The following is a 25,848-nucleotide window of genomic DNA, read 5'->3' on the forward strand; positions in this document are numbered from 1 at the left end:
TTTCCTCACGATGTTTTCCTTCACCGTTAAAGCAAGTGATATTTACTTAATTAATTAAAACACATATAATAACTTCGAAAAGTTAGAGGTGCGTGCCCGGGATCGAACCCCCGACCTCCGATTAGAAGGCGGACGTCCTAACCACTAGGCTATTACAGCAGCTGTCTGGATATACGGAACCCTAAGAATACTTTGGAATTAGTTACTAGCTCCCAGCCTACAAGGCAAGCGTGCGAAACTCATCAGGCGGTGTCCCGCGACTCCCCTCGCTATCAGTGTACCATGATAGATGCGATTCAGAATCAAATGTTTATGTTGCCAGTTAAACAGTACACTTTCCCTTTTCCCTTGGAGAAACATTTGCTTTGTTACATGAGGGTAGGCTAAATCTTTGGATGCTTTCCCTTTGCATAAAAAATAATATATATATGTATATAAAATTCAAAGTCCTGACTGACTGACTAAGTAATTACTTACACAATAACTTAAACAATTAAACGTAAAAATTACAGATCGAAAATATCATCTAAACCACCGCAACGAAGAAATAATAAAGTAAACAAACCAACAAACAAACAAACAAACACACTTTCGCATTTATAATAAGGGTTATCTAAACACAAGCTGTGGTAGCCTAGTGGTTAGGACGTCCACCTTCCAATCGGAGGTCGGGGGTTCGATCCCGGGCACGCACCTCTAACTTTTCGGAGTTATGTGCGTTTTTAAGTAATTAAAATATCACTTGCTTTGCTTTAACGGTGAAGGAAAACATCGTGAGGAAACCTGCATGCCTGAGAGTTCTCCATAATGTTCTCAAAGGTGTGTGAAGTCTGCCAATCCGCACTTGGCCAGCGTGGTAGACTATGGCCAAAACCCTTCTCAGTCTGAGAGGAGACCTGTGCTCTGTAGTGAGCCGGCGATGGGTTGATCATGATGATGATGATGATACCCAAGCAAAAAATATACGTTGCGACGTGATTGAAGGACAAACCAACAAACCAATAAACCAACAAACCAATAAACCAACAAACACACACTTTCGCATTTATTATAATGGTACTGATGCACATAATTTCGAAATTAAATTAAAGGGGATTGAATCCGTGGCCTCCCGAATATAAGGACGACGTCTTAACCACTGGGCTATCGCCGCAAAACAACGTTGCTACAAGTTATTTTTATCATTCCGTACACCCTCGGCTTCCCAGTGTTGCCAGCTAATTGCAAAGTCAACACCACTCAACGCCGACTGTTTTAGTGTTTGTTATTTTTCGCCGAGGGCAACACGCGGGGAATTGTTGCCAGTGTTTTATGGGTTGCGTTGCTGAGTAAAGTGCTTTTGAAAATATTTTGTATGTTTGTATTTGTAGTAACGTACGCGACAGGTACAGATGGCAATCATGGATCGAACTCCCCGCACACCCGCACGACCCCCGCGCTAACCCAGTGCGGGCGAGCGCGGGTGACGTGTGGGTCGCCGCCTCATAAGCCGGTTCCCATCTCGACCTTTCGAGAACTATACAAATTTTTTTTTGCGATGTTACCACACGGTTTTCGGATTTTTACCCTTTACTTGTGCTTTACCTGCCAAATTTTATGATTCTAGGTCAACGGGAAATACCGTATAGGTTTTGATTCCCTTGATAGACACGACAGACAGACACACAACAAAGTGATAAGACGAAAGTAATTTAGACGTGGATACTAAAACTTGGCTTCCACAAGTTCAAAGTCGCTCAGCGGGCTATGTTGGCTGTCTCTCTGAGGGACAAAATCCGTAACGAGGAAATCCGTCGGAGAACCAAATTGACTGACATAGCTCAACGATAATAAGCCAGCTAAAGTGGCAGTTGGCAGGCCACGTCTGCCGCAGAACCGATGGCCGCTTGGGCAGACGTGTTCTGGAGTCGAGACCGTGTATCGACAAGCGCAGTGTGGGGCGACCTCCAACACACTGGACTGACAATCTTAAGGTAGCGGGAAGTGGGTGGACGAGGAAGGCAGAAGATCGTGTGTGGTGGTGCACTCTTGGGAAGGCCTATGTCCAGCAGTGGCCACAAACAGGCTGATTGATTGATTGATTGATTGATTGAATTAAGACGAACATAAATAAGTAGCGTATACCTTTAAAACATATAATATGCATTGCCGTCGCCTCAAATTACTATAAATTAATTAGAACGCTAAACATGGCGTCAAGTTAATTTATTTTTACAATCTGTTATACTAATTAAATTAAGGCATTGAGTATTAAACTATAGAGAAGCAAACTTTATTTAAGTTAGGGTTCTGATTGTAAAATTTTGAGTTCAAAAACGTGAAGTTTTTGAATTTTTACAAAAAAAACTTACTTTCTTAAAATGTGTTACTTGACAGTTGACACTTTCACATAAGAGGAAAAATCCGGTTTTCCTTTGTTTTTACCTAACTTAATTTATTTTAACACCATGCTTTACGAGTGATCACAAGGCGATAAACGACGAATATTTTTTCAATTTTTAACATAGAAATACAGTAAATTCTGCGGGAAAATATTTTTAGCAACATTTTAGTTACCTATGTGAACAATAGGGTGAGATACTTTTCACAAAACAGCCCAAGACCCTATTGCCACTACCGTGTCTACGTCTATAATGCATGTACACCCTCAGTCAAGTAGAGTTCAATTTACAGGCATTGCAGCTCTATAAAATGGCCTCTCTCTGTTATTAGTCGTGGAACCCAAGCGCTGGCGATAATAAAACAATAAAAATGCTAATTATCATATCTATTAATTATATTAAAGCGTAGATCTGGTTATTTTTCACGTTTTTGCGTGTAGTTTAGTAGTAGGCCATATAATCATAATAGGTACAGGGCTGACAAAAATATAATGAAGTTTGATATAATATTGATTTGTACAGTAATTAGATAATTGTTATACTAGCTTATACCCGCGACTTCGTCTACGTGGATTACATAAATTTCAAACCCCTATTTCACCCCTTTAGGGGTTGAATTTTCAAAAATCCTTGCTTTGCGGATGCCTACGTCATAATAGCTATCTGCATGCCAAATTTCAGCTCAATCCGTCCGGTAGTTTGAGCTGTGCGTTTATAGATCAGTCAGTCAGTCAGTCAGTCACCTTTTCCTTTTATACATATTATATTATATTTAGACTAGCCGATGCCAGCGACTTCGTCCGTGTGGATATGGTTTTCGAAAAATCCCGTGGGGACTCTTTGATTTTCCGGGATAAAAGTAGCCTTGTCACTCTCTAGGCCTTTAACTATACCTACCTATACCCATGCAAAAAAATCACGTCGATCCGTTGCTCCATTGCGACGTGATTGAAGGACAAGCCAACAAACAAACACACTTTCGCATTTATAATATGGGTAGTGATGTGTTTTATAGGTAAGTGTACCTAATCGAGATGTTGGTCTTACGTTCCGTCCAAGAAATTTTGAGCATCCGTCTCCAGCACCACATTTCAATACCTACGGTATTTGACAACTAGTCAAATCAGTGACTTTTTATCAAACGTCAAAACGCGCGCATAGTATGCGAGATTCTATGAAATACTAGAATGTGACGTCACATCATAATGACGTACTTTTTTAGTTTAATCAATAATTTATAAAAATATGATTATTACACTTAAAACTAACAAAGGACGCGGATTTTACTTATTTTATAAGATTGTGGCGGTTACCACAATAGAAACTAGATGGCGCTGTTCAATCGATGACGTAGTCCCGAACAAATGTACCGCCGATAGCAATCGCACTAACGGAGTTTTCTGCAATCTGGACTATATATAGAAGTTTCAAGACATAACCGTCGGCCCAGCTGGCGCTACCGAGCACAACCAACCGCTCGGTGGGAGATCTCCCCTTTGGTACGGTCGAGCCTGCACACCGCTCCCGTACATTGGTGACCCCGACGTGATCAAGAACGGTCGCACACCTCAACAACCGACGTGATCAAGAGTGGTCGCACACTACAACAGCCGACGTTGATACAAGAGTGATCGCACACTAGAACAGCCGACGTCATCGAAGATCAACCGCACACCGCCGCACTCCGCACTGCGCACTCAACGTGATCAAGGGTGATCGCATACACCGCAACACCTTTGGATCACACACCGCAAGCCGACGTCTCCTCCAAACTCCAAGTCTACAAGCAGCAACAGCAAGCACATCGAGGCCTGTAAGACGGATGTAGCCACAGCTTCGGGGCACAATGGCCCTGCACTCCATCACCAGCTACAAGCGTCCTGGTCTACCGCTTCTCTGGTTGGTTAGCAGCCATTGCCCTTCCTTCACACGCCTTCACGCTACAACGCCACCTCTCTTCACTGCTTCACACTACGCGTTCGTCTCGGAGGGGAGTGATGTGGCGGTTACCACAATAGAAACTAGATGGCGCTGTTCAATCGATGACGTAGTCCCGAACAAATGTACCGCCGATAGCAATCGCACTAACGGAGTTTTCTGCAATCTGGACTATATATAGAAGTTTCAAGACATAACCGTCGGCCCAGCTGGCGCTACCGAGCACAACCAACCGCTCGGTGGGAGATCTCCCCTTTGGTACGGTCGAGCCTGCACACCGCTCCCGTACAAGATCCTCTAATTAATCACTGAGAAATAATTTATTTTCGATATACTAAGTTAAATACCCAATTGCATCAATACTTCCTTCCTTATAACATACTAGCTGAAGCCCGCGACTTCGTCCGCGTGGAGTTAGGTTTTTAAAAATCCCGTGGGAACTCTTTGATTTTCCGGAATAAAAAGTAGCCGATGTCGCTCTCCAGGTCTTTAACTAAAATCACGTTAATCTGTTGCACCGTTGCGACGTGATTGAAGGACAAACCTACAAACCAATAAACCAACAAACAAACACACTTTCACATTTATAATAAGGGTACTGATACCTAATCGAGACGTTGGTCTTATGTTCCATCCAAGAAATTTTGAGAAGTTTTGAGCAACCGTCTCCAGCACCACATTCCAATTGTATCACTCCAATAACATTATGGGTAGTGATTATTCATGGAGTTGGACAGCCCTATAATAGAAACATGAAAGTGTTTTTAGGCGCGAAGGCATCACCGCCATTTTTTATAAAGAAAGTGACGTATCGTTTAATGGCGGGCGATGTGGCGAATAAAAGAATAAAAGTCGAATAAAAATACTCGACTCCACTCGATTATGGTCGACTGTTTTGCATTTTTAATTTTTTCTTGTTTTCTAAATGTTTATAAGTAAGTTGGTTTGTCGGTGAGAAAATGAAATGTGTGGAAAGCAATAATAGCTTTTTTGTAATGTTTCTATTAATATACAATTATGTAAATTTTGGTTGTAACCTACTCAATCAGGGTCTGTTTTTCTAAACCGATTTGACAAGTTACAAGTTTTAACAAAACCAATTGTACTTTAGAGAAGAGCAAACAATTGTAGTTTTGAAGGAAGAAATGAAAGAAAGAAGAAACCAGAAGAATACTGAGAAGGGTACAGCGTCAAGAATGCAACTGTAGAAACTTCAAAGGCTAAGCAAAGAGACTTACTTACGTATAAACTTAGTCATTTTATATAAACTGTGGAGCTGGACGCGCGTCAGTGCTATTTTCACAGTTTCACTCATGGTTTTACTAGTTTTTTCTAGGTTGAAAGATTTTCATGTAGGTAGGATTTTGTAGAAATATATAATTAAAAAGAAATAAGACTGTAGTCTAGGGCCAAAGTCATTTATAAGCTGTGTAGATGGCCGTGCGCCGGCCGCGTGCCAGCTATTTATCTGTTTTCACAGCATTTCGCACTTGGCTATAAGCGATTTTACATGTTCATACTTTGCTCTGTATAATACTAAACAAACTTACGAATTTAGTGGCTTAATGACCTAACCCGGCTTCTCTCGAATGGAATTTTTGAAAATCGGTGAGGGGATCTAATTTCCAAAAATCCTCAAACACATAGTTACTTACTTCTTCATTTTTACCCGAATGCCCAATTTATACACCACATCTTTGAAACATTATGGGTAACTCTCAGGCATGCATGTTTCCTCACGATGATTTTGTCACGAGTTGTGATATGTCCTTCCGGCGACGTCCGTGTTTTCTGCCAAGTACCTACCAACATATAACTTGAATACCTTTAAGTTAATAGCATAGTACTATTATAATAATTTGTGTCAATAGGTTGTAGACATCTTCTAGGCAAGCGCGCTCCATCCTAGACCTCATCATTTGCTTTAGGCATAATCGTCGTCAAGCACAAGCTATCTCACATTTAAAAAAAGGCGGGTGCCCGGGATCGAACCCCGACCTCCCCAATAGAAGGTTGACGTCTTAATGTCTAACTAGGCTTTTCTTTATTGTTTACTTTACTCTCACTGTTTTGCAAAATTAGTGTGGTAATGTAAACGTGCCCAGTTAAAATACTCCATATCGAGCAAATCACGGTATCTCAAAAGAGCGTACCTACCTAATAAAGTGAAGTAAACAAAAAACCTCCAACGGCCACCGGAGCCCTATGTAGCCCTACACTTATCTCCCCCTCCCACTCGTCGTGATAAGTTAATCCCCAACCTATACCCCTCTTTGCTTCTGGGCCCCATTATACTGCGGGGCTTGAAATACCCTGGTTAGTTTTGAAGGGCATTACTTTTCAAATCATTAAAAAAATACCTAAGTAATAAGTATTTTTATAATTTGCAAATATATAAAAAAGCATAACGCCAAAAAGTTCTCACTCATTTGCAATTAAAATCCCAGATAGGTCTGACAACAAAATAACTTAGTTTCAAGTGGTAAGTCGCCTTTACGCCAGAAACGTTTTGATGTAATAAAATAAAGTACTTCGAGGAGTTATGCCTACTTCTAGGAGTTCAGTCCAGGGGTGTTACGGTCTACGGATATTAAGTTATTCTCATAATGACTTCAGTCACTTACATGACAAATAATTGACAACTTAATTTAACATAATGGTTCGCCATTATAAATAAAATAAAAATAAAAATCTTTTTTATTCGAATAAACTTTTACAAGTACTTACGAATAGTCGGATGCAACTACCACTGGTTCGGAATGCCTTTCCTACCGAGAAGAACCAGCAAGAAACTCGGCGGTTGCTCTTTTCAAATATTTGATATAGGTACAAGATTATGCCATGCATAAAATAGTATTTGCAGTCTTGTGCGTTGCCGGAACGAGCTGCAGGTCAAATCCACGCTCTTTTATCATTTAGATAATCTTCAATTGTGTAATATGCTTTTTTTATTACGTACCTACAGTTAATTAAATACTCATTCAAAGCATTGGTGATTTGTATTTTTGTATTAGGTACTCATAATATAATGTAAGTAGCTAATTCAGTCATAAATCCATTGATGAATGAACATTATTTATGTGTGCAGGTATTCTGTAGTTTAGTTTTGCCCCTTCATGGGTAAGGGATTTTCTGCCGTATCCGCATCCGTAAATGCGGAATATTCGCATTAACCCAGACATCTGCATCCTCATCAATTATTACGGGGAGCTTTTACGAAAATTCATATCTGCAACGAGTAACGACTTGTAAAGAAAGTGGGCAGGGCCAGAGTGGCACGTGACCGAAATCCGAAACGACCGGTGAGAGATCATGCGCAGGACCGACGGTTTTTCGTGCTCTCCGAGGCTCGCCAACTTCCTGAATTTTTTTTAACAGAAAAACCTATTTTTGTCCCGATCCGGGAATCACACCGAGGGCCCCGTCATCCGCAGTCAAACATGTTAACCATTAAACCCACGGGACAATTACAAATAATAAAGGCACAAATAAATATCCATTCAATCATATTTAACGCCCCCTTCTCACTTGCAATAATTTATTTGATAAATTTCAATTTACCAACAATTCGGCGAGACCCTACCGTAGCACACTGGCAACATTATCATGGTAATAAAATAACTCATCGATTTCTTAGGGGTACTTTTTTCTTACAATTTTCAACCATATTTGAACTTGTAATAAGGTTGGAAATGCATTGGAGGGGTGTAATAACTGTTTCCCTTAGTGGTAATCTGTCACAACTTGTACGCAACCCCCAGGGCTGTGTTGCCAGTGCAATTTATGTGTTAACATGATTTATGCTTTGCCAACCCTCGTAGAAACGTAACGGTGGGTGGTGCCTATCCTGAAATATAGCTTACCATGGTAGTTTACATAGACAATTAGTTACGAAAAGTTTTAACAATAAAATGAAATAATTACCCATTTGGTAAATTAAATACTTTTAAAAGACGTACTTATTTTATATGAAACATTTCGATTTTTTATACGTAAACTAAATTAGTAAAAATATCTTGAGTCTATTGGCAAATTATAGACGTAGATATTTTCACCTTATCACGCAAAATTCAGCAAAATCTTGAGAGTCCCCACAGAGTTTTTACCCCACTGCAGCGAAGCTCAAAGGAGAGTTGTGTGTTTGACTTGTTAAAAACTGAAATGCACGCGAACGATGCCGATCGATGGCGCAATTTTGATAAAAATCGTTGCCAAAAACGAAATACGCACAACGCAGATTAAATCTCTAGAATATCTATCATTATTTGTATACCCTTTCCATTTATTTTGATGTATGCAGAGATTTTTGGCGGCTAATTACTCGAAACTTCCCTCCGCTACGCAAACTAGAGTAAAACAACAAACGCAAATCCGTGAGCGGCCATTACGAGCCCCTTTGATGCTGTCAGATTGACAGTTGACGTTCCCGCCACTTTTCTGTGTTGCCAGATTCAAAATGGCCACTATTTGGTGGTAATAAAGCTGTTTTTATTTCATTATCTGTGTACATCTGCTCTATTTTAAAAAGCGAGAGGTAATTTGAGAGGGAGTAGCCTTACGCAGTCACTATTAAAGTACAGGACCACTGGGTCCAAAACATAAATGGAAGTTTAAACTAACTATGCCTGAATTATGATAATGTCATTTGTCTGTCAAGTACGACAACCAAGAAATTGTCTAATGGACGGTAATATAAATCAGTAGTTCTCTTTTAGGCATACGTATTACTCCATATACCAATGGTGTTTTATGAAAAACTTCTAAGTATAATCTGAAGAATAGAATTCCTACCAATGTTTATACTTAAATCCAAAATTATGTCTGTTTACTTCTTAGTCGATTTCAGCGAAACTTCGTAGAGAGATGGCCAGCAACTTCCTACATAACAGTTTTATGGGGCTTTTCAAACTTAAATCCACGCGAAGCCGCGGGCAAAGTTATTGTATATTACAAATAGTATTATAGTTAGTGTAGGCCTCCTCAACCATTAATATTTTTTTTAATTCGTGTACAAGTTAGTCCTTGACTACAATCTCACCTCATGGTAAGTGATGACGCAGTTTAAGATGGTAACGTAATAACGTAATAACCTGGAAGGACTACGATAGTTTCATTCAGCCCATACCCCTGGGCCCTGCATGCCTAACTTGCGCCCACGAGTAAATTTTGTCTACGCATTTACTCCTGTTATCTCTATGAATAACAGGAGAAATGCGTAGAGAAAATTTTCTCGTGGGACGCATCTTGTGCCCCTGGTCGGTTTCTTCGCGGTGTCGCACCGGAACAACACGGAAATCACTTGGCGGCATTGAGATTTAGCAACCTAATTTTATTTCAATTAACCGAAAAACTATTTTTACTTATTTTGTACTTATTATTAATTATTATGTTAAGATATTTGCATGACAGCTTGGCGTGGTGCAGCTAGACCAATGTATTGTTATGTGTTTACACCTGTTTGCGTACCTGTGTCATCAAATAAATAAAATTGAATTGAATTGAGATTGGTTTAACTAAAACTTTATCCGCTTACACACAAGAACTTTAGCTATCAATCAGACGAGCTTCGAAAGAGACTGTCTTCTCTTATAGTGTTGCTCGTTGGTTATCTCCCCTTGAAATATTTTACACATCATTAAAGGAGATGCTCCACACTCCACAGGGGCGGAGGGTCAAATGCCGTGAAAAACGGGAAAATAATAAGCACTCCGCCATACCCGCTGCGGTCTGGTGACGGGAGGCGCGTGGCGGAGATTCTTAATGGCTAATTTGGCATATCAATACATCATGATATCTAATTGAGGATTGATCAGTATTAATAAGAGTATCTAAAAATTCTAAGATGGCGGGGTACAGCCGTGCCCCATGATATATAAAAGGAAAAGCTAACTGACTGACTGATTTGGCATATATATCATGATGTCTGATTGATCAGTATTGGTAAGAAAATCTAAATATATTAAAAGGAAAAGCTGACTGACTGACTGATGTATCATCGTACAGGCTACAGCTCAAGACACAGACCTTATAATCATCATCTCTACCCATCGCCTGACCCACTACTGAGCACGGGTCTCCTCTTAGAATGATAAGGATTTAAGCCACAGTCCACCATGCTGGCCAAGTACGGATTGGCAGACTTCACACACCTTTGAGAACATGATGGAGAACTCTCAATATTACGTTTGTGTAGAAAGCGGCGGTGTTCCCACTAGATTACAACATGGGGTTATTCAAGGGGCGGACCAACAAATTCCTGAAAGCCCGGCAACGCATCGGCGGTTCCTCTGGTGCTGCAAATGTTCATGGACGGCGGTAATCACTTGACATCAGGTGACCCGCCTGCTCGTTTGCTCGCTATCTCTATTTTTTTAAAACGCTGGGGGCGCGTTAAGAGTATTTAATTTAAGACACCGCAAAATGTCAACATCGAATTTAATATTAGGTTACTACCGTTTCAAGATAATTTAAGATGAATCACTCGTAAATCGATTACTAAACCGCTTTAGAAAGCAGAACCTTTATCTAACACACCTTTGGTATTATCGACAAATCGTAACGAGATATCTACACGACTATACCATTAGCAGTCATAGACAAGCGAGCATAAACAAGCTACTAGACTATCCCTATCAGAAATCATACAGATAATATCTCTGAAGAAAAAAAAATAAAGCCATGTCACGAGGATTACCGCTCGAGCCCCCATTGTCAACGATGACAATTGAAATACATCTGTCCCTCTTTCACAAATACAATTTGTATAGGAGGAAAAGAGACAGATGTATGTCTATTTATTTTCACTTTTCTATGCTATAGGTAATGTGACAGTTTTCGTATGAAATATTTGTTTGGAATGGGGGACGGTTTCGGTTTTTGAAATGGATGTTGTATTATTTTATTTTTTAATCCGTAAGCGAGCGGCCGATTGAAAATAATTCAGCTCTGAACCCTCATTCAATTTTGAATTTTGATGTTCGATAATAGAGTTTTTTAATATTAAATGTAGGCTATAATATAATAGTCACGCATGACTATACCATTGTTTAAAATTTATAATACTCATCGATATAAACGACAAGATATGCCCAAGCGAACAAAATTTTTCACGGCTTTGGAACCAAATAAATCAGCGCCACCTCTTAGATACTACGAACGAGCCGTTTGAAATCCAGAAGTCACTGATGTTGCATTGGTGCTAAAACACCCCTGAATCGGTGCCATTTTGTTTTTTCATAATGCCTTTTCATACGAAGTAATATATAAGTCAATGAAAATACTGCTTCGGAGTATGCCTATTGTCTAGCTATTTTCTCTGGAAGTTAATTAGGGAAAGATTTGCAATAATTGAAGACTAAGTAGGTACCCTAATATTTCTTTATTTTTTTAAATATTCGCTCCGGATGAGTGAAATATAGGTACCTACCCATAAAAGTTGCAGATTCGAATCCTGCCCGTTCCGCAATTTTTGATATGTACCTATCTATAGGTAGGTAGGTATACTATGTATTTAAAAATTATTTAAAAATATCCTTGAAGTGTAGGTAAAACACAATCACTATAATGACGTAGCTAGTATGCTAAGAAAGGATTTTTGAAAGGGTTTGAAATTTAGTCCACGCGGACGAAGTTGCGGGCGTAAGCTCTACAAAAGATGTAATTCAGAGCAGACACGCAGTCTGTCTAATTCATCCAACACTGTAGTAGGTAATTCATCATCAACATTTCCCCAACATTCTTTACAATGTCAGCCATCATGTTTTGAAGTAACTTGTACACATATGTAATTTAAATTTGACTAATGACTTAGTATTTGTTGAAGAGATTACGAGTTTCGGTTCTAGTGACACGATTTTGGGTCTGTTTGTTTTCTTTTCTATTTAGCAGAGATAATTTAAGTTGATGTATGGTTAGACACATGATTCTTCCTTTAGTTCTTGTTCTAAGGGAACAGGATTATTTAAAAAATAATTTTATCATCGTCATCAACAACCGATAGACGTCCACTGCTGGACATAGGTCCCTTGTAGGGACTTCCATGCGCCACGGTCTTGCGCCGCCTGAATCCAGCGGTTCCCTGCGACTCGCTTGATGTCGTCCGTCCACCTAGCCACTCGTGGACAGTCTTCCAAAAAAATAACTTTAAATTTATTAAAAACCCTTTTACTCTTTGATTTTTTTGGATAGAAATTAGTCCATGTCAGTTTCCAGTATGCTAGCTAACTCTGTACCAAATTTCTTAAAAAATACTTAAACGGGTGGGCCTTCAAGGATTCCGTGGAAATCTTTGATTTTCCGGGACTACAAGTAAGCATGTCCGTTCCCGACATGTAAGCTCTGTACCAAATTTCATCAAAATCGGTTAAACGGATGGGCCGTGAAAAAGTAACAGACTGTGGCCTACCTTCCCCAAATCTAAATATATATAAAAGGAAAAGGTGACTGACTGATTTATCAACGCACAGCTCAAACTACTGGACTTTATACTTAATCATCATCATTCATCTCTACCCATCGCCTGACCCACTACTGAGCACGACAAACTACTAGCTATTATGACGCAGGCATCCGTTAAGAAAAGATTTTTGAAAAATTCAACCCTTAAGGGGGTCAAATAGAGGTTTGGAATTTGTGTAGTCCACGCGGACGAAGTCGCGAGCAAAAGCTAGTCCCATATAAGTATCTACACATATTTTAAATGACGTCCTTTTTGCGATTTCTCAAGTCTTTTAAAGGGTTCCATCGTATTTCGTGAACCATAATAGGTAGAGAGTTGAAATTTTCATAGAATTGTTATTTCTTACAGCTTATTATAAAACACAAAAAAACTCAAAAAGCCGCCATAACAATTAAAATAAAATAAAAAGTGTTATTTCTTGTACGATGGTACGGAACCCTTTGCAGGCGAGTCTGACTAACACTTGGCTGATTTTTTTGTGCAGGTATTTTTTAATTAACTTTTCCAGATATACTTATCCAACGCTAACAAAAACTAATAATAGGTAATCATTATGAGAACTAGTTTTTATACAGACCTTTTAGCGACATTCAAATATTTCACACGTTAGCCAGTGACGCAAGAAATTAATTTTGTTTTTTTTATTTCACGTTAGTTATGATGAAGATAGATACAATTTTAATCTCTTTAAGAAATAACTTAATGCCGGGAGCACGGAACAGAAAGAACAGGACAGAGTATCAAAGTCAAAGTCAAATAATTTATTCAAAATAGGTAGTAAATTACACTTTTTGATGGTCGGTTGTTGCATTTGTAAGATGATATACTTAGTGGTGATAATTTTTACGCGCACTTAAAACAGCTACGAGGGTTCCAAACGCGCTCAGGTCTGAGAAGAGCCCGCAACAAACTCAGCCGGGTACTCTTTTTATTATTACCACTTTACAAAATCGCTTAAACTTATTAGAACTATCATAAAGCTATGAAGCAACTCATTCCCAGGCTTTCTTACCATTTAAATAGTCCATTACATTGTAATGGTATTTTTCAATAAGTTTCCGTTTTATGCAAACTTTCAACTTGTTGAGAGATATCTCCAATATGTCTTCTGGAAGCTTATTATAAAAACGTATAGAATCAGCTTATTGATTAACTAATACGGTATTTGACAACTAGTCAAATCAGTGACTTTTTATCAAACGTTAACGCGCGCTTAATAGGTAGATATGCGAGATTCTATGAAATACTGGAATGTCACGTTACATCATAATGACGCACTTTTTAATTTAATCGATAATTTAAAATGCTTATTACATTTATTTTTCTCCTCCGTGTTTAAAAGTAAAACTAACAAAGGACGTGCATTTTACTTATTTTGGAAAATCCTCTATTTATTTTAATAATCACTGAGAAATAATTTATTTGATATCCTCAAATAGCCAATATATAACCGATAACCGATATCTTACAGATATAAAAGTACACGTTCGCCGAATTAATTGACCGAGTGCGTTGGTCCAATGTGTAGGTACTCCACTCTTTACCTAATTGTGTTCTATCTTTGCCCTAAGGTGTGAACCCGAGGAAGCAACGGCGGGAACGGACAACGTTTACGCGCGCGCAGCTAGACGTGCTCGAGGCTTTGTTCGGCAAGACCAGATACCCCGACATCTTCATGAGGGAAGAAGTAGCCCTGAAGATCAACCTGCCCGAGTCCAGAGTACAGGTAACTATAGCTCATTGTACTCGTAATTATAGTTCAACTGGCCTGAGTTTAGCAACTCGAGCAAACTAACTGAATTATTCCAGCAAAGATTGTCTTGCCTGTTTGATAAACTTAGGCTAGCTTATATTCTATTACATTATATTATGCTTGGGGCACTTGCCGGCAAGATCAGATACCCCGATATCTTCATGAGGGAAGAAGTAGCCCTGAAGATCAACCTGCCCGAGTCCAGAGTACCTACAGGTAACATTGTGCTCGTAATTATAGTTCAACTGGCCTGAGTTTAGCAAGTAAGTAGTTTAGCAAGCTGAGTTTAGTGAATAAAAATCACGATTTTTTTTAAATTATTCTTCTAGTCCCATAAACTACCACTATACAAAAATCACTTTATTTTATTAAGTACTACAGTCCAAGACCCTATTCGAGCACGTTGAATTATCTTCAAAGTAGGTACTGACTGACTGACTGACCTAGTCAGTCTTACTTAGATTTGGAGGGTTTATTCTTTGTAAAGAGTAGGTATCCACTAAGAAAGGATTTTTTGAAATTTCACCCCTAAGGGGGGGGGGGGGGGGAATGGGGGATGGAAGTTTGTATGAAAGTCTATCATTTTTAAAGTTACATCGATGAAAATAGGGTATGACAGACTTTCGGTTAAGAATAAAAAAAAACGTAGGTACTTCACGATTTTTGAAAATTCTACTGCCAAGAGGGAAATAAGGGATGAAAGTTTGTATTAAACTCCGTCATTTTTCAAGTTATTTCCATGATAATACCTATTTCATTTTTTTAAAAAATTCTACTCCCACGCCGATTTTCTAAATTCCACCCGAGCGAAGCCGGGGCGAGTCAGCTAGTTCCAACATACCTAATATAACTTTGCCTATTTGATAAGCTCAATCTATTTTACTAATATAGCTGGGGGTGATCTGAGGTAGGAATACGATGCAGAAGAATTTTTTTTAATAAGAATATTAGCCATGTTAAATGACTGATATTCACCTTTCCTCTCCAACTAAGCGTCAAGCTTGTGCTAGGAGAAGGTACGACAATAGTGCAACGGGCGGGGTTTGAACCGTCGACCTTTCGGTTTCCAGTCGACTCCTTTACCCGTTGAGCTATCGGCTCTAGATGATCGCCCATAGTGGTTGTTTACCAAAACCAATTAACAAATCACAGATAAGTTCGATAATACATCAAGCCCGGTGGAAAGCTAATTTACATAATCTTTCTAAATAACTTCTAACTCCGATTTTATCAGGCTTTAGGCAAATCCAACTAAGTACCGATTACTTATATTAAATAATATTCAATTAGGCCACTAAATTATCGATAGATGGAAGTTGGAACTACCAAACGAAGCGAATAGCCGAAACGTGTATGAGGTTTTATAAATCTAAGAAAGTTGTATTAAAATTTACTCTTCATACTTACTCGCTTCTAAAAATTATAGAGGTATTTAGTTGTTTTAGATCTATACCTAAAACCAATTTATCGACTTATCTCTTCATTATATTTTATACCCGATAACAATCTTCTTCTTCTTCTTAAATATATAAAAGGAAAAGGTGACTGACTGACTGACTGACTGACTGACTGACTGATCTATCAACTCAAACTACTGGACGGATATTTTTAAATTTCTGGTCTGATCTGGTGTAAGGTTTCGGCTGTGGCTAGTTACCACCCTACCGGCAAAGCCGTGCCGCTTTAGCTATTTAGCGTTCCGGTATGGTGTCGTGTAGAAACCAAAGGTGTATATGGGTTTAATAATATCTGCCATACTCCTTCCAGGTTAGCCCGCTTCGATCTTAGACTGCATCATCACTTACCACCAGGTGAGATTGCAGTCAAGGGCTAACTTGTGTAGGAATTTAAAAAAATGAGGAATATACGACGGAAAGAGATATAGAGAGAGAAGCTTGATCGCTTTGTCTTTAGGTACCCACCATTGTATCATTCGTCATATTATTGTCTAAAGAAGTATAACTTCAAAAATTAAACAGCTTTTCTTTGTGACGCTTCACGTCTCACTGAATCCTGATTCGCTCAAACGTCCAATTTATATCAACACGGATAGGACATTAGCGCGGGGAATCGAATTATGCGTTCCAAATTTTCAAATTTGAAAATCGAATCATTCAATCCGCGCCATTGTTTAGAGGGGATGTTTCAAAGACTAACAAGATCTTTTACAATCCATTACATTCGGCAAAAAAGGTTATGTATTTATTTGATTTATTTTAAATACATTTTTCATTTACTCATTTAGGCTTCGGCCGTGGATAGTTACCAACTTACCACCCTACCGGTAAAGCCGTGCCGCCAAGCGATTTAGCGTTCCGGTACGATGCCATGTAGAAACCAAATGGACATGGGCTTAATAAACTGCCATACCTTTTCCAAGTTAGCCCACTTCCATCTTAGACTGTATCATTACTTACCACCAGGTGAGATTGCAGTCAAGGGCTAACTTGTATCTGAATAAAAAAAGTTCCCACGGGATTTTAAAGGCTCATCTATTTAACCGATTTGGGTGAAATTTGGTACAGAGATAGCTTGCGACCCGGAGACCTGGAGAACACTGGTAGAGATCTCGCATAGAGATAAGTGCTTACCTGTCCACTTTTACTATCTTTTTCTCTTTATTGTAAATGTGTTTGGTACAAATAAAAAGAAAAAAATTCTCATGGGTTTTTTAAAAACCTAAATCTATGCGGTCAAAATCGCTGGTATCATTTACATTAAATGAATTTGTAAAACAAAAAACACATGAATACCTAAACAGAGTTCATAACGAAAAGAAATGTAGGTAGGTAGGTACTTATTATATTTATTAAAGTATCTAACTAAAACCGAAACCAAAATATAATAATTATAATTAAAATTATATTGCAAAAATAAATCTCCGTCAACGAAACAAATCTTTATTTTTAAAAGATGAATAGCCATTTTTATGTCATTTTTCCTTTGCTCATTATTACAATCTGAGTCGGCCATCTTGGCTATTAGTCTATTCCCTTTTACTCCTCAGATTAAAATCTGTGAACTGCAGGGTCACTTGTTAATTGGTTTCGATCGCATCCTCAGATTATAATATATTTTAATAAGTTGTTTTTATTATTTTAATTAAAGCGTTGATGCTACTGCAAGCTTAGAATTATTGTGAGCTAAATAAACCTTGTAAAGAAGCATGGTGTGTTACTTTGCAGAAGTCCATTATAAGTATACAAATGTTAGCTTATGATTTCATAAATTAATATTTGAAGCTGATTTAACTAACTAAAACGTTGAAAATATAAAGTCTTCATTTGACTCAAACGTCAAAATTGGTTAAAAAGTTTACCGTTGTAAAAAGGTAAAAGAAAGGTAGAAGGCACACATTAGCATAGATATATATGTCAGATTTGCAACTAGCGTGGCCCCCTCAGGCTGAAATCTATAGAGCGTACTTTGACTTTGCTCAGACTTAAGTCTTAGTTAAAAAGAGACAGATTTATGTAAAAGATATAACGCTGTCTCGTTTTAACGGTAACTTAAGTCTGAGCGAAGTCTAAGCACGCTCTATAGATTTCAGCATAAGTCCCTCTCGCTCAAGCAGATTTTCTTACTTGTGAAATGTCATTCCTCCTACACTTCACGTTGTTTGTCAAATACTCACGTACAAATACATTTTGACAAACAAAAAAAATGGCCACGGTGATAAGGACAAAACATAATCATTTGCTATCTCGCTAGTGTCAGAATAGGGCTACTTCTAATAGTCCTTATTCTGAGCACATTATAGCGATTTTTAGCGATTAACGATAGTTAGCGACCATGTCTCGGATTCATATGTCATCACTGTCAACACGCACTGTTCGAAGACTTTGGTCTTCAAGCACTGAGGAATTTTAGGCGAGAAGACATCTCGAAGTTTCCCGAACGCTGCCCAGCAGAGTTGGATTCGGCGATTTACTTAAGAGCTTCAATAGCTCAACGGGTAACGGTCTCAAGGAGTGGACTGAAAAAGACAGGTCTACGGTTCAAACCCCGCCCGTTGCACTATTTTCGTACCTACTCCTATAGCACAAGCTTGACGCTTAGTTGGTGAGGGGAATATTAGTCTAGGTAGGGAATATTAGTCTAGGTAGTTTATCTAGGTAAAAAACTGTTGTAAAAATTAAAAGCTGTTAATTAGTGCATATTTGTACATATAAAATATCGTTACATGACAACATACATTAACATGGCTAATATTCTTTTTTTTTAAACTTCTTGCTCTAAATTTGACCTAGCTAGATTGTGTTAGTATGGGTTTCATAAAAACTGCCATACCCCTTCCAGGTTAACCCGCTACTATCTTAGACTGCATCATCACTTACCACCAGGAGAGATTGCAATCAAGGGCTAACTTGTATCTGAAAAGACTGAAAATAAAGAAAAAGATTTTTAAACCAGCGAATTTTAGTAATTACTAATTAGTTACCTTTTCATATAATAATATTCTTTTGTATTTTTGTTAGTAAAACAGATTTCGTAACAGGCACTGCGTACTATCATTGAAAAGAATTAACCGTGCATAATTATAACAAAGATGGCCGCCCTCGCATCTGTTACTAATCGAACCCATTCATTCATTCTTTGCTCTTTTGCGCGAAACTTATCAACTCATTCACAATAGCGAGGGGCGACTGACTGACTGGCATCGGATAAGCCGCGGCGAGTTTGTGTACGCACGGAGACCCAAAGGTTTGGGGAAAATTGCATTCTATCCAAGTTTTTGGTAGAGTGCAAGCTAGCTGGCTTTTTAGGGTTCCGTAGCCAAATGGCAAAAAACGGAACCCTTATACGAAGATTCGTCATGTCTGTCTGTCTGTCCGTCCGTATGTCACAGCGACTTTTTTTCCGAAACAATAAGAACTCTGTTGAAACTTGGTAAGTAGATGACGTATTCTGTGAACCGCATTAAGATTTTCACACAAAAATAGAAAAAAAAACAATAAATTTTGGGGTTCCCCAATCCCCATACTTAGAACTGAAACTCAAAAAATTTTTTTTCATCAAACCGTGACGTGATTTTTTGCATGGGTATATTCAAAAACCTGGTGAGTGACATATAGGCTACTTTTTATCCCGGGAAATCTAAGAGTTCCCACGGGATTATTAAAAACCTAAATCTACGCGTACGAAGTCGAGGGCATCAGCTAGTCTAAATATATACTAAAAGGAAAAGGTGACTGACTGACTGACTGACTGACTGATCTATCAACGCTCAACTCAAACTACTGGACGGATCGGGCTGAAATTTGGCACACAGGTAGCTATTATGACGTAGGCATCCGCTAAGAAAGGGTTTTGAAAATGCAACCCCTAAGGGGTTAAATAGGGGTTTGAAATTTGTGTAGTCCACGCGTGGACGAAGTCGCGGGCATTATAATAATCAACAGATGTTAAGTAGTAACTAGTAGCAGTAATTACAAATGTTATAAAGCACTAGCCACCCGCCGTCGGGAGGGGTGTGGGGTTCGATTACTGTTTGTGTAACAGCTTATATGTGATTTGTACGGGACCCGGCGTGAATTGTGCAGATTTGCGGTCACGGCCGTGCCTATAATTGACTAGCTTGTAGCCCGCGACTGCGTCCGCGTGCACTACACAAATTTAAAACCCCTTATTTTTCTACTTAGGGCCTAAATTTTTCAAACAAACTATGATACACGTTTTCTATAGTATTACAAATAACGCTAAGTTTTTGCTAGCGTTCTGGTTACACCCTGTATATAGACTACATAATGAATTTACTTTTTTGTCAACTTTTATCACATAACTTTTAAGCGCAATACACATTGACCCCGCCGGGCCGCCGACATGTGTCGGCAACTTTTTGTCAGCGGTCTAGTTGGCGGCTTCACTTATTACAAGTCGGAAAATTTGGTCGGCGGCTTGAGATGAGAAATTTATTTGGCAGTCAGTGATTGCCGCGTGTCGATGCCGGGCAACTGAGCGCAGGCGTACCCAAGCCGCCAACATGTCGGCTGATAACACGCGCGGGCGCATGTTGCCGACATGATTCTTTTCATACAGGCCGCCGGGTTGTGTCGCCGGGCTTTACCATAACATCAGTGAATTTTTGCTACGATTGGCCGTCCCTAATATCTGGCCCAGGCCTACTGAGCCTTAGGGCAAATCCGCCTCTACTTGCCAGCCCAATCCGAATTTTCATGGAGGGCAGATACAAAATTAACGTAGCTCTATAATCGAACCCCACACCCCTCCCGACGGCGGGTGGCTCTAGTGTTAAGTTAATAACACTTGTAATGACTGCTACTAGTTGTATTCCTTGTGGTGCAACATCTGTCTAGTTGAACAATGTAATAGTAAGAATCCGCGGCCTGATCGTTAAGGGTTCGATTCAGTGCACGCACCTCTAACATATCGGAGGTCGGTACATCGGTGCGAAAGTGTGTTATTGTTGGTTTATTGGTTTGTAGGTTTTTCCTTCAATCACGTCGCAACAGCGCGGTGTAACGGATTGACGTGATTTTTTCTATGGGTAAAGACCTGGAGAGTGACATAGTGGCTAATTCCTTTGTACACAATTTCTAAACTAAACTAAAATATCACGTCTAAATCTATTGCTATCCCTTTCATAATGTTGCTTGCGGAAAAGGAAAGCACTAGATTTAGACCTGTTAATTTAGTTTAGTTAAGAGATTGTGTACTAGAGAATCGGCCCCATTGGCTAATTCCTTTGTACACAATTTCTAAACTAAACTAAAATATCACGTCTAAATCTATTGCTATCCCTTTCATAATGTTGCTTGCGGAAAAGAAAAGCACTAGATTTAGACCTGTTAATTTAGTTTAGTTAAGAGATTGTGTACTAGAGAATCGGCCCCATAGGCTACTTTTTATCCCGGAAAATCAAATAGTTCACATGATAAGTATATTTAAAAACCTAATTCCACGCGGACGAAGTCATGGGCATCAGCTAGTTTTAAATAATGATTGATTTGATGATTAATTTTGGGAGCCGCAGCAGAAATGGCTGAAAACGCGACTCAAACACGCCTCTCTCATCGAGAGTTACATTTTTGTTCCTTTCAAACCACCACCAACCAATGTGTAACCGGCAAAATTTAACAGATTGCGAAGCTGAAGTGGCAGGGCACATAGTTTTAAAAGCCGATAGACATTAGGGTCCAAAGGTGCTAGAATGGTGACCTCGCGCCGGAAAGCGCAGTGATGGAAGACCCCCCACTAGGTGGACAAATGACATCAAACGGATCTCAGGGAGCTGCTAGAGCCGTGGTGTGTGGAATTCCCTACAAGAGATCTATGCCCAGCTGTGGACATCTGTCGGTTGACAATAATGATGATGATGATGGCGACGTTCTTCGGTTAATAGATGCAGTGGTTAACATCTTTATTTCTTCATCAGGTCTGGTTCAAGAACCGCCGGGCGAAGTGCAGACAGCAGTTACAGCAGCAGACCAACTCGCAAATTTCCACCAAATCCTCCTCCAGCTCAAAAACCATATCCTCAAGCAACTCCATCAAGAGCTCGTCCAAAATAACCACCTCCAAAGCATCCTCAAACTCCGCAAACACCCCTAGCATAACGACATCATCGCCCAACCTTCCCACCCCAACCACATCCGTGAGTCCCCCAATCAATGTTATATGTAAGAAAGAATCAGCACCTAACTACGATTCGTCTCCTTTAAACAAAAATCTATCCACCCACCACTACACCAACGATGCATTAAGAATTACCAATAAAGAATCCTCACCATCAGACAATATATCCAACGTTCACAACTACGGGGTAACTCCCAAACAGGAGTTATATAATAGCCCGAAAAGGCTAGATTACTCCAGCAAAGTTGACTATACAGAGAAATCGTTCGGTTCCAACCTGGTGAAAGACCAGTACAGCTCGAGATTGACCGGGAATTTAACTCCTCTAGGGTCCAACTCCTCGATAATGACCACTCCATCCCCTCCTATAACTCCTCAGAGTCTGAACGGTCCAGGGAACGTGTACCATCCGGACAGCTACAACAGCTTCCATTGGCCTGGCAGCTCGGACTACATCAGGAGCTACTCCAGCACGCATCATCATCAAGGATACGGGCAAAGCGCGTACAATTCACCGTACTACCCTAGTCAGGTAAAACATTTATTTTAAACTAGCTTATGCTCGCGACTTCGTCCGCGTGGACTATACGAATTTCAAACCCATATTTCACCCCCTTAGGGGTTGAATTTTCAAAAATCCTTTCTTAGCGGGTGCCTACGTCATAACAGCTATCTGCATGCAAAATCTCAGCACGATCCGCCCAATAGTTTGGGCTGTACGTTGATAGATCAGTCAGTCAGTCAGTCAGTCACCTTTTCCTTTTATATATTTAGATTCAGATTCAAGTTAGCACTTGACTGCAATCTCACCCGGTGGTAATTGATGATGCAATCTAAGATAGCTGACACCTACTCCCTAGAAAGAACCTGTTTCAAATTTCAAGTTAAGATAACAATAATTAAAACTTTCCCTTACAAATATTTCCCCTTCTATTTTACCACCCTTAGGAGGGATTTATTTTCAGATTAGAATAATTTTAGTTGCCATTTTGCCTCGAATCATTAATTTAAATTGAGTTTTAAGTTTACGTAATTTTCAGAATTCAAAATGTGTGTGTTTTTCGGACGTATTTGCCTGTGCAGTAAATTTGAGCAGTTTTTACCAGTTACAATAATTTACAGTTCGTTTTAACATCTTTCTTTTTTAGTTAAAAAAATAGGGAAAGCTTAGGCTTAAGCTTAGGAACAACTTTAAAAAATATTAGTAAAAAGTTCTAAAGGCATACTTAAAAATTAGGTAGATTTTTAGAAGAGTTGAGAAGTACATTTGGATAGTAGAAACTTCAGCTAACAGTCCCCTAATTTCCAGATGGAGTACTTCAACGGGTCATCGGTCAACCAGTCGCACGGGGGCCACCACTCACACAACCTGACAGCCAACGGCAACCAGTTGTACAACCAAGTGTCTTTCGGCAACCCATCCCCTCCAGCAGCCTGGCCATCCCACCACAACATCCTTTCATCAGGCCCGGAGTCACCAGAAAACCAGTCCCAAAATTCCCCTCACCTGAGCATGCTTCAAGCATCACAAATAACGAACTTTTCAAACTCAGGCAACAGCTATTTCGCTCCAGAAAAATACGGTATAAATATGGTGTAGTGTCGTCTAGTCTTTTCCTGTAGGTTAGGTATTCTTATTGTAAATATGTCCCCTATTAATTCTATTTAATTTTATGGTGGGTGTGTATTAAACTGTTTATTCAAAGTTCTTTGCTTTCGTACTTTACATTATCAAAAGAAAAATTAAATTATCTATAATGTGTATTTTTTTTATTTAAAAAAATATTGTCGTCGGATTTACGATTGCGTTCAAAATTTTTCGTAATACTTTTATGTACTTTTCGGTTTTGCTTTCGATAAAGTGCTGGATTGAATTTTGAATGTTTTCGAAAATGCGATTTAAGTACTAACTACATATCAAATTTAATTTAATTAGAACCGCGTTTTACAGAGCAAATTGTGTTTGGATAAATTGTTTAAAAGCTATAATTTTTAAAGGAGAAAGTTGTCTTGTAATTTGATTTTTTGGGCGAAACTTGAAATCATTCTATGATCCGATATAATTTATTATCATGGCAACACTACCGTTACTTTAAAATCAGTACACAAAATTATTTAATGCCAGTTTTTAATTTACTATAATCATTAATCTTTGAAACAAGAGTGATATTAATATTTGCCCAATTTTTAAATTACAATCGAACTACCCAATTAAGACTTTTACTTATGAAGCTGCTTATTAATAAAATTTAACGATTGTCAACGAAATGGATAAATACGCGAAGGCCTAATTATTTTAACGTGGCTTAAAGTTGCCATATGAAAAAAAAACTATGCAATTTAAAGTTTCTTGTTTTTGCTTGTACATTCCCTTGAGTCATATCACTTATATTTTAAGAAAATACTTAATTTTAGAGTATGACGACGCTTGGAGGATATGCGTAAATTTTATTATTATTATTGTACATAAAAAATATGTGTAAGAGTTTTTATTTTTTAAATAAAATTTGTAAATGTGCGTGCTACTATTGTATATGTGAAATAAATTGTGTAGATGGTATTAATTATTAAGTGTTAACTTTATTAGCGAATCATAGATACGTATTCTTTTGGGCTCTTAAATGCCTAAGTTTTTTATCAACTGACTTTATTTTATAATATTTTATTCCCAGTGTTGCCACTGTTCACAGTAAATTCCTTTTAAGTATTAATTAAGGCAGGGCTCTAACATAATACGTAGCTATGACATTTTCCCCGATTTTTTCCGAAAAAAATTTGCACGGTGATTGGAAACAATATCAAATTCGTTGGTAGTGCAAAAACGGTGTACAGTTATTGTAAAAATAATTTATAATAGATTAAATTTATAATTAATTTGGGAGCAGATGAATTTGCGCAGTCAAATCGTCTTTAGTCGCAATCTTATTTAAAAACTTAAATAATTTATGTGAAAAAAAATCGACAACCCGGATTTCTGAATGAAACAATGAAATAATTTATTGAAATTATAAAAAGAGATTACTAGATTTAAAAATGGAATAGAGTAATATTTTAAAATTTGACAACAGATTAACGAAAACTTATTACGCAGCTGTAAAATATATATTTTTAAATGGTAACCCTGGTATTTTTAAATTAATTAATTATCAAAATATTTTAATTTCTGACGGATTTTTTTTAATAATTTTTACAGCTGCGTATAGTTTTTTGAATTAGTACCTAATATTAAAATGAATGAAATGTTTCAATAATTTCAACGAATTGAAATTGAGTTTTTATATAATTTTTTTCAAACAAATTGTAGATGGAAATGTATTGAAAATTTGTAACTTATAGATTATGCTTGAACATAGCTAAGTTAGCTTAAGTGCGGTTTCTACCGTTTTTCGGCGAAGAGTCAGTGTATTTTTTTTAAACTTAAGTTGTACTAATTATTATTAAATGATAGCAATTGAAATATTGAATCCGAATATATGCATATAAAATACAATTATACGATGTTTTATTTTATTTATTTAGTGAATGTCTGAGCCTAAGGAAGTTTCAATGATGTGTTTGAAAGAAATTATAGATCATTCCCTAAAAATTATGAAATTGTATCTAGGTAGGTACAGTACCTACCTACTTCGACCCCGAAAGTTTTGGTTTTTGAAAATCTTTGATTTTTTGCTCTTTGATTTTCCAGAACAAAACGTAACCAAGCTATCTTTGTACCAAATCTC

At 38.3% G+C, this 25,848-nt stretch overlaps 1 protein-coding gene across 1 annotated transcript in view; it reads left to right on the forward strand.

The window, feature by feature from the left end:
• oc (ocelliless) overlaps positions 1–25,616 on the forward strand; it is an 83,425-nt gene extending 57,809 nt beyond the window's left edge. The window contains exons 3-5 of the mRNA XM_034981679.2: positions 14,349–14,503; positions 21,927–22,658; positions 23,436–25,616. Of these exons, the coding sequence (XP_034837570.1) occupies positions 14,349–14,503; positions 21,927–22,658; positions 23,436–23,726 (1,178 nt within the window). The 3' untranslated portion in view covers positions 23,727–25,616. The remainder of the gene's footprint in view (positions 1–14,348; positions 14,504–21,926; positions 22,659–23,435) is intronic.
• Positions 25,617–25,848: the final 232 nt, after the last annotated feature.

Source organism: Maniola hyperantus, chromosome 25 (assembly GCF_902806685.2).
Source record: "Maniola hyperantus chromosome 25, iAphHyp1.2, whole genome shotgun sequence".
NCBI classification, from domain to species: domain Eukaryota; kingdom Metazoa; phylum Arthropoda; class Insecta; order Lepidoptera; family Nymphalidae; genus Maniola; species Maniola hyperantus.